The 13,485-nt window shown below is 35.7% G+C and overlaps 1 protein-coding gene across 1 annotated transcript; it reads left to right on the forward strand.

Annotated features, from left to right (window-relative positions):
• Positions 1 to 9,677: 9,677 nt before the first annotated feature.
• LOC131064544 (cytochrome P450 750A1) lies at positions 9,678 to 12,179 on the forward strand. Its single transcript, XM_057998696.2, has 2 exons — positions 9,678 to 10,919; positions 11,401 to 12,179. The coding sequence occupies exons 1-2, from the start codon at positions 9,957 to 9,959 to the stop codon at positions 12,019 to 12,021; spliced, it is 1,584 nt and encodes a 527-aa protein (XP_057854679.2). The 5' UTR covers positions 9,678 to 9,956; the 3' UTR covers positions 12,022 to 12,179.
• The last annotated feature ends 1,306 nt before the right edge of the window (positions 12,180 to 13,485 follow it).

Here is a 13,485-nt window from a genome sequence, read left to right on the forward strand (position 1 = left end):
ACTTATCATCTTTATACATTAGAACGTCATTGTTTAGTGTCCTCATGTCACTTTCTATTTGGAAATGATTGGATAGAATAATGTTAACACAAAGTGACAAATCTTTGTCCCAATCCAACTCTGCTACTGCTCGATTCATCCCATCACTTGTTTCCATTGTTCCAACGATACTAACTCACCATTACTGTAAAAAGAGGGCACCCTAGGGGTATTCCCATCATTTGGCCTCTGATTCTCTTTACTTAATTGATTTGATAATTCATCATGGGACTCCAAGTGAGCCTCGACTTCAATTTTCTCACCTGGATTCATCAGACTGTTGTCATTCATCAAGCCTTCCAACCGAGACCTGAGCCTTTCATGCTCTTTCACAACTTTGATTGTTCCAGTGTATGTCTTCCAATAGATTTGTGCAACCTGCATCATACTTTTGAATCTATGGTCAATGACCTCGAGAACTAACTTATCCATCTTTTATTGTTCCTTTTTTAGTTGTTGAGATGTCTTTTCGGCCCTGTTCCTCCAATACATAGCGTCTGTCAGGGCATCCATGGCATCTCTGTCAACACCGTATGTCATCCCTGTTTGACTGGTACCTGTATCAATTTGAAGCAATCTTGCTTGCAGCCTCTGTTTTTCTTCATCAGTTTTCTCATACAGGCTTTTTTGTATGTACAATTTTCTTGGACCAGAAACTCTATCTGATCTTGGTTCAGTTTAGCGACATCCAAATTTAGTTTGGCAGTTGTTCTAGGGTCAGTCTTTCCAACCTGCTGCACCATCAAATGTCCAAAAGCTTCTTCTGTATCAACCAATATAGGTCTTTTATCTTTGGGATAGATATCCCACTGTAGAAGAGCCTTCTGATCTGGATCATATCCTGATCCTCTAAAGAGTTTATCAATCTATTTTGGCATCATTTGCCTACTTGGGTCCTGTTTCTTGAGGAATCCATCAAACAACAAGGCAGAATTCATGTCCCATCCAGAGTATAATAGCACACCAGCTTCCTTAAGCAACTGTCTTCCCTTCTGAGGTGTCATTTCTCTCATCACAAGATCCATCTCCTCTTGTAACTTTTGAAGATGCTTCTCTTCTTCACTATTTCTCATGTTATTCCTAATTTGAGATCCTTTATGTTGATAGAGGAATGCGGTGAACTCCTTGGAAGCAATGAAGTCACTATCAGCAATGAAATCCTCATGCTTTAGGAATTTGATGTCAGCCACTTCTCGAACATTCAGTTGTCCTGTTGCCAAGTCTATTGGTGTATCCTCTGCATAACCAGGGGGTAATCCTCTCGAGGAGTGAATGGAACAATTCCAGATGTGGAAGCAAGAGACATATGAGCCAAAGGCTCTGTATTCCTAATAGTATCAATGTAATCCCTAAAAAATGAGGCGGGACTCCCTCAAGTATTTCCAATTCATGCTCCACAAGATTTGTTGGCCAACTCCAAGGGGTCTTCAATCTTTTGTAGCACGTTCTCATCCATTTTCCTTCTATAAAGCCTCCATTTATAAGCTTGCATTGCTTTCTCAAACTTTATTCGCTTCACTCTGGCCTCTTCTCTACCAATGTTCTTAATGAAGTCATCCGGTAGGTAAGATTTATGCTCTCCAGCCTTCAGCTTTTGTGATGACCAGGCTATCCTTATGTATCCTTCAGGATCAAAATTGGGCCTTGGATCCCCCATAGCCATGCCATAATAATCCAATTTTGTCTGCAGCAGGCCATAACTCTTTGAACTTTTCACAATAAAATCTGAAAATACTAACAACCTAGGTACAATTGATTGTTTCAGATATTCTGTACTCACTATTGATAGTTGCCTCACAATTTCCAGACAAGCCACTCTATCAGGGACTATAAGTGGTAGTAAGTATGGTCTCCCTTCGAACCCATATACCCTGACTTGTGTGCAGTCTGAAAAACAATACCAATCTTCCCAATTGTGTTCAATTGAGGGATCTTTAGCGAAATCTTTTGGTCTTAGGAATCTTTGAACCTCTGGTGCAAGGGCATGATCACACAGGCATCCCAATAGTCTATATAATGGCTTGACAAAGAACTCCTCAAAATGTCAATATTGATTATTCACATACCTCTGGTCCCATGAAGAAACCCATAGTTGCACTAGTTTTCTCATTCCAACATTGTCATATGTCCTGACACATAACTCTTCTAGCCATAACCCTTCATCTTGGCCCACATACAATATCATATGCATAAGTAAGGAATAATGCTTGAAATGAACATTGATGACATCCCCCTTTAACTTTTCTAATCCATGATTCAAAACCTCAACCAAATAAGCAGAAAAATCAAAGAAGCAGGGGTCCTTAGACTGCAAATCGACACAAATGACCATGGCTGCAATATCCATCAAATGATGGGCTTTTATCCCTAGCACTTGGGCAACACAATAATAGGTATACTTGAAATATGGATGGAAAGAGTTGACATCATAGGGAGCTTTATCATCCTGACCTAGTGGCACTAAGGACCCTGCATTCCTAGGTCTATGTATAGGGAGTCTCCATGTTTTGTAAATGTGCTCTAGGTTAAAATATTCACTTGTTAACTTCTTGAGGTCAATCAATTCTTCAAATCCCCAATCCAACTCGAACATGGTGTCAATAACCTCCTTTGTGATTGCAAGAATTGGCTCACCCATGTAGTTATATATGGTCTTGGTTTTAGGGTCATAATTGTTTGCCAATGCCTTCATGAGCTCCACATTCATGAATACATTAGCCACAACTAACCTTCCTAAGTTCAATCACCATAAATTGTTGATAGGTTGAGGGGAAACTCTTCTATTGTACCCATATATGAATAATTCATACCCTCTCAACTCTGTCCATATGTCTCCAAGATCCTCAAACCGGTCCTTTGAGCCTTCCTCATCAGCTCTAATCTTCTTGGACCTCAAACTAGATGATGGGCACTGGTCAATCAGGTCCTAGGCCAAAGAACGCCCTTCCCTTTTCTGTCTTTTAGGTTTTTCTTCTGCAGCGATAGGTTCTTTTCCCTTTCTGGTCTTATTAGTTTTAGATGATGATTCCATTTGAATTTTGAAAAAGAGGTCTGTGTGCAAACAACTTACTTGGAATTACTGAGCTTTATCTGTGAATTCGCCCAATTCCTGCTTTTAGTTCATCGCCTATTAATTCCTTAATGCTGTGTCCTTTGATGGTTGATCCACTACTTATGGTGTATTTAATCAGTTAGTAATGGTGCTTTGGACAACGGTCACTCGGGCACACATTTGAATTTAATGGTGATGTGACCTTCCCTAGGATTTGTTTATGATTTTCGCGGCAATCAATAATCATTTCGATGAGGATATATCTTTCAATCATTTGTTTCTTTAGTCCATCGATCTCTTTGTTTCTATCGACAATACTTTTGTTTCGAATATTACTTCGATCAAGTATTTTTTCCCTTCATCGAAATACTGTATTCGGTCAGTATGGCTATCTCCTCATTGAAACATATCTGATATCCATCGGGTCTTATGTCGAAGAAACCTTGGGCTTCGGTGTCCTCCTTTATTTTTCCATCGAAATACTTCTTTCATCTATATCACTATGCCCCATCAATGAATGAGTCTATTATCTCACCGAAGCTTTTCTTTATTTTCCCTTATTGTTCTTCACCGATAAAGTTACATCGGCAAAACCATGCATATCGAGATCATGCCTTTTAACCTCCTCGAAACCTATATCCTCATCGATATCTTTTATTGATGTAGCTTCCTTTTGTCTAATCGATATTATTCTTTCGATGAAAACGCTCCTTTCGATGGGTCCTTTTTATGTTGCACCGATAGTATTATTTCCTCGAGAACTTTTCCCATCGATGAAGACCCTCTCTGCTTTCTTTGATATCTTTTGTTGATGAAGTTTAACCTCCTCGAAACCTATATACTCATCGATATCTTTTATTGATGTAGCTTCTTTTTGTCTGATTGATATTATTCTTTCGATGAAAACGCTCCTTTCGGTGGGTCCTTTTTATGTTGCACCGATAGTATCATTTCCTCGAGAACTTTTCTCGTTGATGAAGACCCTCTCTACTTTCTTCGATATCTTTTGTCGATGAAGTTATTATCTTTGGTGAGTCCTTTCAGTGTTTCCTTCCTTCGATGGCTCTTTTATATTGATGATAATTATTATTTTTTTTGATAAAAATGATTATCATCATAATTATGACGAATACCAAGCTTTCAACCGACGACTTCTTTGACTGTCGGCAGAGTCCATTGGATTTTTGAATTTCCGACGGGCATGGCATCGTCGACCAATCCGACGCTGAGTTTTTGATGGTGGATTTTGTCGACACTCTAACGAAAATTAGTCAAAAATCCGACAAACGGCCATCGGAAATCAGCTCCAAATGTACTAGTGTGCTTACAAAATATATTATGAAAATTGGGAGGATTCAACCACCATCACTACAATCCATACAACTTATTATATGGTGATAGAGGCGAAAGAATTTGATTTATGTGAAGTCATGATAGAGTAGCAAATAAAGAATATAAAAAGATTAAGGGCTCAAAATACCACTTCCAATATGGTACACTAGTACACTACTTATTTATTTGGTATTTTGTTTTCTTAATGAATTGCCAAACTTCAAAGGTAAAATATGGCAATGAGACCAATTAGTGGCAACATAAATCAAACACCATATTTGACAATTCCTAGACAATTCATCCCACAAGTCTGCAAATAGGGGATTCTCTAAGACATTCCAATAATAGATGTTGTCAAGAGAGAGGATTCTCCATGAATCATCTGCCCAATACACTAATACAATTACATTCATGGTGGATAAAGATTACACCTACATGGAGATGGTAGAACTCCGCACAGTTTGGGTACTGCAGGTACCCTATGAGCTCATGACATAGGAAATAGATGCATATGCCACCACCCTCATCGCCCAACCTAAAGATCCCAAGGCAAAATAGTTTTGTACCCCATAAGGAAGTAATGGACAATAGACTAAAAATTCTAGATAGATGAAAGGCTAGAGAAGAACAGGGACAAACTCCGTAAACAATAGGGAATACGAAAAGGGGGATTTAACCAATTATTTGCAACTGCAATGTAGTTAGAGCCGACCTTTTCTAGAAGATAAAGGAGACTCCATATCACATCATTGGGTAAATTAGAAGGCGCCACCTCATCCACAAAAATAGCATCCACATTGCAGAAAGGAAGAACACTATAGAAATATTGGGGAGCAAGACAAATGGCCAAAAAGCCACCAAAAACATCTCAGGAGAAAGGTAGAAGAAGAAGTGGAAGAGATAGAGGTTGACAAAGTTGGTGAGGAAGAATATGAGGTTGAACAAACTCTATAAAGGAGGAAAAGAAAATGAAAAACCAAGAAGGCCACTCAATAAGAAATCCCAAAACCTCTACAAGAGCATAATGCCATCATCAACCATGACATACTACCACAACTACTATACAAAAAGTATGAGTACATGAAAGCAAAAAACAAGGAAAGAACAATCTAGTGCCTAGTGAAGTATATCAATCATTCCAATAAATCATTAGATGATGCAATGAAGGAGTTTATGAAGGAGATTGTTGTCACAATAAGGGTCAAGAGGGTCAAAGCATTAGAAATAGAGGAAATAAGGGAAAGGGAAATCTCCAAAGTCAACCCTCATATCACTAAATAACAAAATCAAGTGTTAGCTCAAGGGAAAACCCAAGAGCTCCACACAAAGAATAGAATACATAAACTCATGGAGGAGGATCTAGAGAATGAAGATAGACTCTGAAAGGAGACAATAGATGTGACTCAATAATTGTATGAAGAGATGGTCAAGACTATTGATGAAGAGGTAGAAGGGTCCCCTCCACCAAAGAACAATCCCATAGGAGAAGAGTCAAACATTATCAAGGGTAACTATGGAGAAACATCCACTTCCACTTCTACCATCTCCACCATCAAAAAATTCCTAGCACAACAACAACAAATATAAATAGTACCATCACCATAACTACTATAAAAACTAATGGTCAAGCAATAGGTTGACTTTTCTAGCATTTCACTCTTGCATAAAATTTAGTTAAAAGAGATGCTTCATGCTACCACAAGAGAAGAATTACTAAGTGAACCTATGGACAATGTGAAGCAACTGCAAGATGGAGTAGACACACTACAATGTGTCATTCCCTATTTACCTTGAGATACTTCACTCCCCTATCTCAATAACTCAAACAATTGGTGGATATTTTGTAAAGAGATTTCGCCTCTGCCAAGGACAACATAGGAAAAAGGGCCCAATAAAAGGTTATAAAGAAGAGGATAAATGAATACCTAAACAAGTGCATTGCCACACATACAAAATTAGAGGAGTAGATCAAAAGCTTAGCTAATAGTATCTCAGAGGTAGGATTCATCTATTAGTTTTGTTTACAATGCCCTACCACAACCAAGCGCCTAGGGGACCAAAAGCCAAAAATAGAGGATCAGATAGCATAAGTAGCACAAACATACAATCCTCTCCAAGATATGGATGGCGTACCAAGGGCACAAATGGACACTCTTCACAATTAGGTAGAGAAGCTCCACATCTATAGGGAGCAAATCAAAAAATAGATCAAGCAAATGAGGGAGATCATCAATAGTCATATGGCACAACTATCAAGTATTAGAGAAAGAAAAAGATACAACCAGACAGATTTAGATCCCTGGTAATCTGACAAAAGCAGAAGCTATGCTAGACCAGATTCATGGACAACTCTCCACACTACAATAGGAAAAAACCACATTGGGAGAAATCATTAAACCAACTCAAGGTGACTTATCAAGGCCTTCTCCCTAACTAAGCATCATGTCTTGATAAAAAGACATCATTTGAAAAGGGGGGATGGTTTTAGTAGGTTAAGGATTAGAAATAGAGCCAACTATAGGCCACCACAAATGATCACTAGTTGTCCTTAGGAGTCATGTATCTTCATTGTATATAATATATATAATGGTTGGAAATTATATCCTAAAAATATATAGAGATACACAAAGATAAGAGGATATATGTATGAAATCAGAGACTAAGACATGCATTTTGATATGAAGTTATACTATAATAGGAGATAAAGGTTCTACACATGTGTTTTGGATGAATGAATGTTTCTTTTGTTGAAGATAAAGTATGGGTTATCTATTCTCTTAAGTTACTGCAAATACTTATTTCTCTTACCATTTCCTCTAGGATATAAACTAACTACGTAAAATATCTTGTGGTACAGATCTTCACACTATACAATTCTATTTTTTTGCTAGTTCACCAAGGGGAAAGTAAGAACAATGGGAAAAATAGGTAATTTACAATATATGCACTTTATTAAGGTGAGGTTTAGGTGCTACAATGGAATTGTTTGAAAGGTTTGGAAGTTTGGCAAGAGGAAATACTAGCATGGCAAGAACTAGATGATTTAAAGTAACTTGCAAATTTTACAAAATTGTTTTGAACTTGCAATCCTTTGATGGATTAATAATGGTTAAGATCTATAGTTTCAAATACAATTTACAATGTATACTTTTATGTTGAATAACTATGAAAATCAACTATTAAATGCTATTAGGGATTGTATGTAGAGTTTCATTATGTAAAATTATAAATTTATCTTGAACTTTAATGTCTATGATAAGAAATGTACAAAATCAAAGTATTATGAAAATACAAAAAGTGTAAAATTTCAAACCTTTATCAAAACAAAGTGGAGAGACCAAATAACACACCAAAATATGACTAAGACACATATGAAATACACAAACATGAGAAAAAACCTAAATGAATTTATAAAAAGAAAAAATAAGAATATTTTAAATGAATTTAAGCATTTTAAGTCAAAGAAAACTTTAGTTTCACTTATATATCAACAATAATAAATCAATCACATAAGACTTAAGAATACTTTTATCAGTGATAGACAACCATAGTTTACAAAGAAATAAATATAATCATGTGAATACCTAGTGTTATGAACATGAGAAATCAATTGATAAAAAATGAGTTGAATACAAGTGCAAACATTATTTATAGTTTATAAGATGCAAAGGGGAGGCAATGCTTCAATTCTAAAACAAATAATTGGAAATGACAATATAATATAGTTAAAATGAAATTAGCACATGTATGAGAAAATATATTAAGTGCTCATGATAGGGTGGAGTAGAAGTCAAATTCACTTATGCAATAACTTCAAATTTGTCTTGAACTTCCAAAGATGCTAAAAAATCAATTATAAAAAAATAAAATAGTTCAAAATGATAACGTAATTTAGTTGAAATGGATTTCACACACTTGAGAAAATACATTAAATGCTTGGTAATAGGGTAAGAGTAGAAATTATATGCATTTGTGCAAAAAATGTAATTTTATTTGACTTCAAAAAAATTCACTTTGGTAAGGTGTTGGATATATGAATCACATTTGAAAAATTGTAATCTTCTTTTAAAGTTCTATTTTAAAAATTGTCAAAAATTGAAATTTAAAATATAGTTTACAAATTTAGTTTATTCGATCAAAGGTCCAAAACTAAGCTAAGTTACACTTGTTAGAATAATACAATCTTTTAGTAACAATGTATTTTTATTCTTATTTGTTGAAAATGTTTGATGTTTTTTCAAAAGCAACAAAAATTAAAGCCATTGAAATTATCTAATTATTTAATTAATAAGGTCTTAAGCTAAACTTAGGTGCTTTTCCCTTTTATTTAATTAGAATAATGAACCCTTGTTTGTCTCATTCACACTTGGCACTAGTTGATTTAATCTTGCTTTAAGGTTTAGTCTAGAGTTCCATTCATCATTTTCACAAAGATTCATTCATTCATTTGTAACATAATTCTTTTGTGTATCAATACAAAATTCTTAGGTTGTTGAGCAAATATCCTTCCTTGATCTCCATTTTGTGATAGGTGGTGTGCTTGTAGATGATTCGTGCAATTGTATGATTAATCCATAACTCCAACAAATTTTTTGATGACAGATGAAAATTGAGATATAATTTGCAAGACTTACAAAATCATAAATTTTTCATATTATTTTTTAATATAAAATAAAATTACAAAAACTTCATATTTTCTTGAAAACTTAATATCTCAAATATAAATGAAACATGGAAAACTTAAAATAATAATATTAAATATATACTAATGTAAAATTAAAAGAATCTTGAAGAAATTGTCTTCATGTGGGCTTAAAAGGTTCCTAGAAAATTGATTCCGAAGAGGTTCCTAGATAATTCCCAAGGCTAATCATTACCATGCAGAAAAAATGCAGTTTGAATTTGAATAAAGAAGCAGCTAATATTATTATGAAATCACCTGTGTCATCCATTTGACTTTCAAAGCATTCATAGATTCTCAAATTCGTCCTTTTATCAAGCATATAAATATTATTTTATTATAATATAACAATTTCACCTCAATACAAATCAATATTCTAAAGGAAATTCATGTTATCTTTTACTATAAGCAAATATAAAACATCTGATTTGTCAAGAGAAATGTTTTCCATCCAAAGTCAAGTCATCCCATGACTTTATCTTTGCTCTATCTATCTGATTGATACTCCAGTACCACATGGACTTATTATATTTTTGACAAAATGCAAGTTTGTATATATATGGGGCATTCAATGCCACGCAATTCACAGAGTTGAATTCAATGTACCTAGCTTTGAATGGACGAAGATCTAATGGAACTGGAATATACATGAACACTAATGTCTACAAAAGTCATATTAAATTATTTTCTCAAAAAGATGACCATTTCCATGGGATGATCCACACTAAACATCAGGCATGTTGATCCCTGATCAGTGCCCTGGAAAGGCTATAAATAGGAGTGAACGCCATTGGAAGTGAGACAAAGCTTTCCTTCTGACTGCAATTAGTAAGTTGAATTCAAATTGCTGTAATGGCTTTTACATTTTCTGAGATGCCTGCAATACTAGGAGGTCCAACAGCAGGGTCTCTGTTCATGACCATAGTATTTACAGTCTTGGGTTTGTGGGTTTTGTGCAAATTGTTAGGTTTGAAGAGGGGAAATGAAAAGGCTTCTAGATTGCCACCAGGTCCATTAGGGTTGCCCATCATAGGAAACATGCATCAATTGGGGGAGCTCCCTCACCGTTCTCTTCGTGACCTTGCTAAGCAATATGGCCCTGTAATGTTTTTGAGATTGGGTTCTGCTCCTACTGTGGTGGTCTCTTCCTCTGATATGGCCAAAGAGTTTTTGAAAACCCATGATTTGGCTTTTGCCAACAGGCCTGAATCTGCTGCTTCAAAATATGTAGCTTATAATGAAAAGAATGTGGGTTTGGCTCCTTATGGAGATTACTGGAGACACATGAGGAAAGTGTGTGTCATGGAGTTGCTGAGTGCCAAGAGAATTGAGAGTTTTAGGTCTGTCAGAGAGGAGGAAGTCTCTCTGGCAGTGAAAGCCATTTGGGAGAAGAGCAAGCATGGAAAAGTTGTAGTGAATGTGAGCAAGATCATAGCATCTCTGATCTCTTCTATAATCTGGAGGACACTGGCTGGCACTAAATTTTCTGAAGATGATGATCTGGTAGGGAAGGAGCTTAACAGAATGGTGCACCAAGTCACAAGTATGATTGGAGCTTTCAACATTGGAGATTTCATTCCTTCCATTGCTTGGATTGATGATTTGAGTGGTGTTAAGAGGAAAATGAAGAAAGCCCACAATTTCTTTGATGCCGTTGTTGAGAAGATTATAGATGAACACATGGAAGAGAGTAGGCGCAGGGGAAGTCAGGAACATGAAAAGCATACTAAGGACCTGGTAGATGTGCTACTGGAGATGCCACAGAATGAAAATGAAATGAAAATCACCCGAGAACACATTAAAGCAACAATCTTTGTATGCTGACCTCCCTCTCTGCTTTTCCACTTATATTGACATTTGCTTGAATTAGTTAACTTCATTTGATGGTTTTTGGATTTAACTGTGTGATCAGTTTTTTTATCAATTTTTTGGATCATGTTCCATGATCCATCATCGGGATCATTTCCTTTTTCTAGTTAATCCATCCTTATGATATAGCATGATCTGAAACATTGCTGAGATCATTTCTCTTTTCTAGCTAATTCATCCTGATGATGAATCATTGAGCATGATCCAAAACATTGATGAGATCATTCTCTTTTCTATTTAATTCATCCTGATTCTCAATTATGGAGAATAATCCGAAACCTATAAAAAACTGATCACACAGTCAGATCCAAAACCCATCAAGCTAATTTATCATGGACTGAAAATTTCATGTACTTAATTAGTTAATTTCTTTAATTCAGTGCCATGAACTGAAGGGTATCCTTAATATTTTTCTTGCTTTTCACAGGATATGTTTCTTGGGGGTTTGGAGACAACAATCAACACCTTAGAATGGGCAATGAGTGAGATGGTGAGAAACCCACAAGTTGCCAAGAAGTTGCAGGCAGAAATTGAATCTGTAGCAGGAAAAGACCGCATGGTGAGAGAATCTGATCTTGTGGGCATGGAATACCTGAAGTGTGTGGTGAAAGAGGTGTTTCGATTATACCCTCCAGGGCCCTTAATGCTTCCACATGAAGCCAGAGAAGACTGTACTGTTGCTGGCTACTTTATACCTCAAAAGACAAGGCTGATTGTGAATGTGTGGGCAATTGGAAGAGATCCAGCAGTGTGGGACGATCCCTCAACATTCAAGCCTGAGAGATTTATAGGTAAGAATATTGATATCAAAGGGCGAGATTTCGAGATGATTCCTTTTGGTGCAGGGAGGAGAGGATGCCCTGGGGCTGGATTTGCAATGGCAAATATTGACCTTGTTTTGGCTCAGCTGGTGCACTGCTTTGACTGGACTTTGGAAGGCAATGATGATCCCTTTGAGTTGGATATGACTGAAACCTTTAGGACCAGTATTCCCAGAAAAGATAATCTTCTTGCTGTTCCCACCTTGAAACTGAATTTGAGCATGTAGAAGTTAAGAAATCCAGTATATACTATTTCAATCCAGTCTTATCAACAGCCATGACTATACAGAGAACAGAGTTTAAATTGTTGTAACAGTTCTTTTGTATTGAATTTTTTATTTTCATATTTTATACACTAAATAAAATGACCTCTGATTTAGAATCTTGTTTGGGACCTTTTGAATGTTTACTTCGGTAGGACTGGTAAAACAATTGTAGAACTGCCCACCAACCAGAGGGGCTGTTAGATTCTCTTAAAATATTCTTTGAAGCATTAACTTTGGTACAGAAGATTCAAACTTAAACATACATAATTGAACTGAAATAATATGACGTATTTCTTCTTGCTGTTTCTGATTTCGATTATGTATGTTTTTTTGTTTGCATTGTATTCATTGAACTCTCTTACCTATTCATTGAACTCTCTTACCATAGAGTGTGATACATACACAAATTGTTAAAAGCTGATATCATTAATATGAAATAATTACTGACTAAATACTATAATTCGCCACAACTTAGTATCTAAGAAGTCTCCTGTTGTATACCGTATATTGGTGGAAGGTTATGTGAGATACCGTATATTGGTGGAAGGTTATGTGAGATGACAGGAACCATTGGCTCTGAATGTCTGATTATAACAGTAGAAATTGTAGACTAGCATACGTAGGGTTAGCGTTTTAAATTGCTTTCTGGGAAGTGTGACCCCTTCAGGTGACAAGACCAGCTAAAAGAATTATAGTAGTTAATCCACTTCTAGAATACACCTCTAGATTTATTAAAAAAAAAGTTACTTATGTAATATTCTTATGCATAAATATTTTTTATTCAGCCGTAACTTTAAGAAGATTTTTTTCAAAAAGAAGATGAGGGGTGGTAGCTTCTTCACTCAGCTGGCGCCACTGATGTATGGGTCAAATCTGATGACCGGAATATCGGCCTCTTCTTATTGGAATTGCCCTGCGTAAGTGGCTTTCTATGTTGTTATTTATTTTGAGGATTGCACTTGTCTAGTGGGATGTGATCTTATATCCACCCACCTTTTTTTGTTGTTGAATATGTGTACAATTAAATATTAACAGACTTTAATGCACTTATTTATAAAAACCAAAAAAAGAAAAAACACTTATCTCATGTCTCCATGCCGCTGTTTATGAGCATTTTTTGCTTAAATTTAAGCAATGAGTGTTCCCATGCAAAAGTTTAATTAAGAGAAAAGGATAAAAAAGAATCTTTCCCTATTTTTGTGGAGCGGCAGCTGGTTAAAAATTGAAAATAAGCTTGGAATAAAAAGGGGGGCTAGAAATAAGTAGCAGCTCCTTATTGAAAAAGCTGACATGTGGCTTTACCATTTTTTTTTCATCTCCTTTTTTTTTGCCTACAATTTTGCATGCAAATTTTATTTGTAAGAAGTATTGCTAATAATTTCATTGACAAAATTATTTAAAAAGATTGCATAAAAAATAGCAAAT

Source organism: Cryptomeria japonica, chromosome 4, assembly GCF_030272615.1.
Source record: "Cryptomeria japonica chromosome 4, Sugi_1.0, whole genome shotgun sequence".
NCBI lineage: Eukaryota > Viridiplantae > Streptophyta > Pinopsida > Cupressales > Cupressaceae > Cryptomeria > Cryptomeria japonica.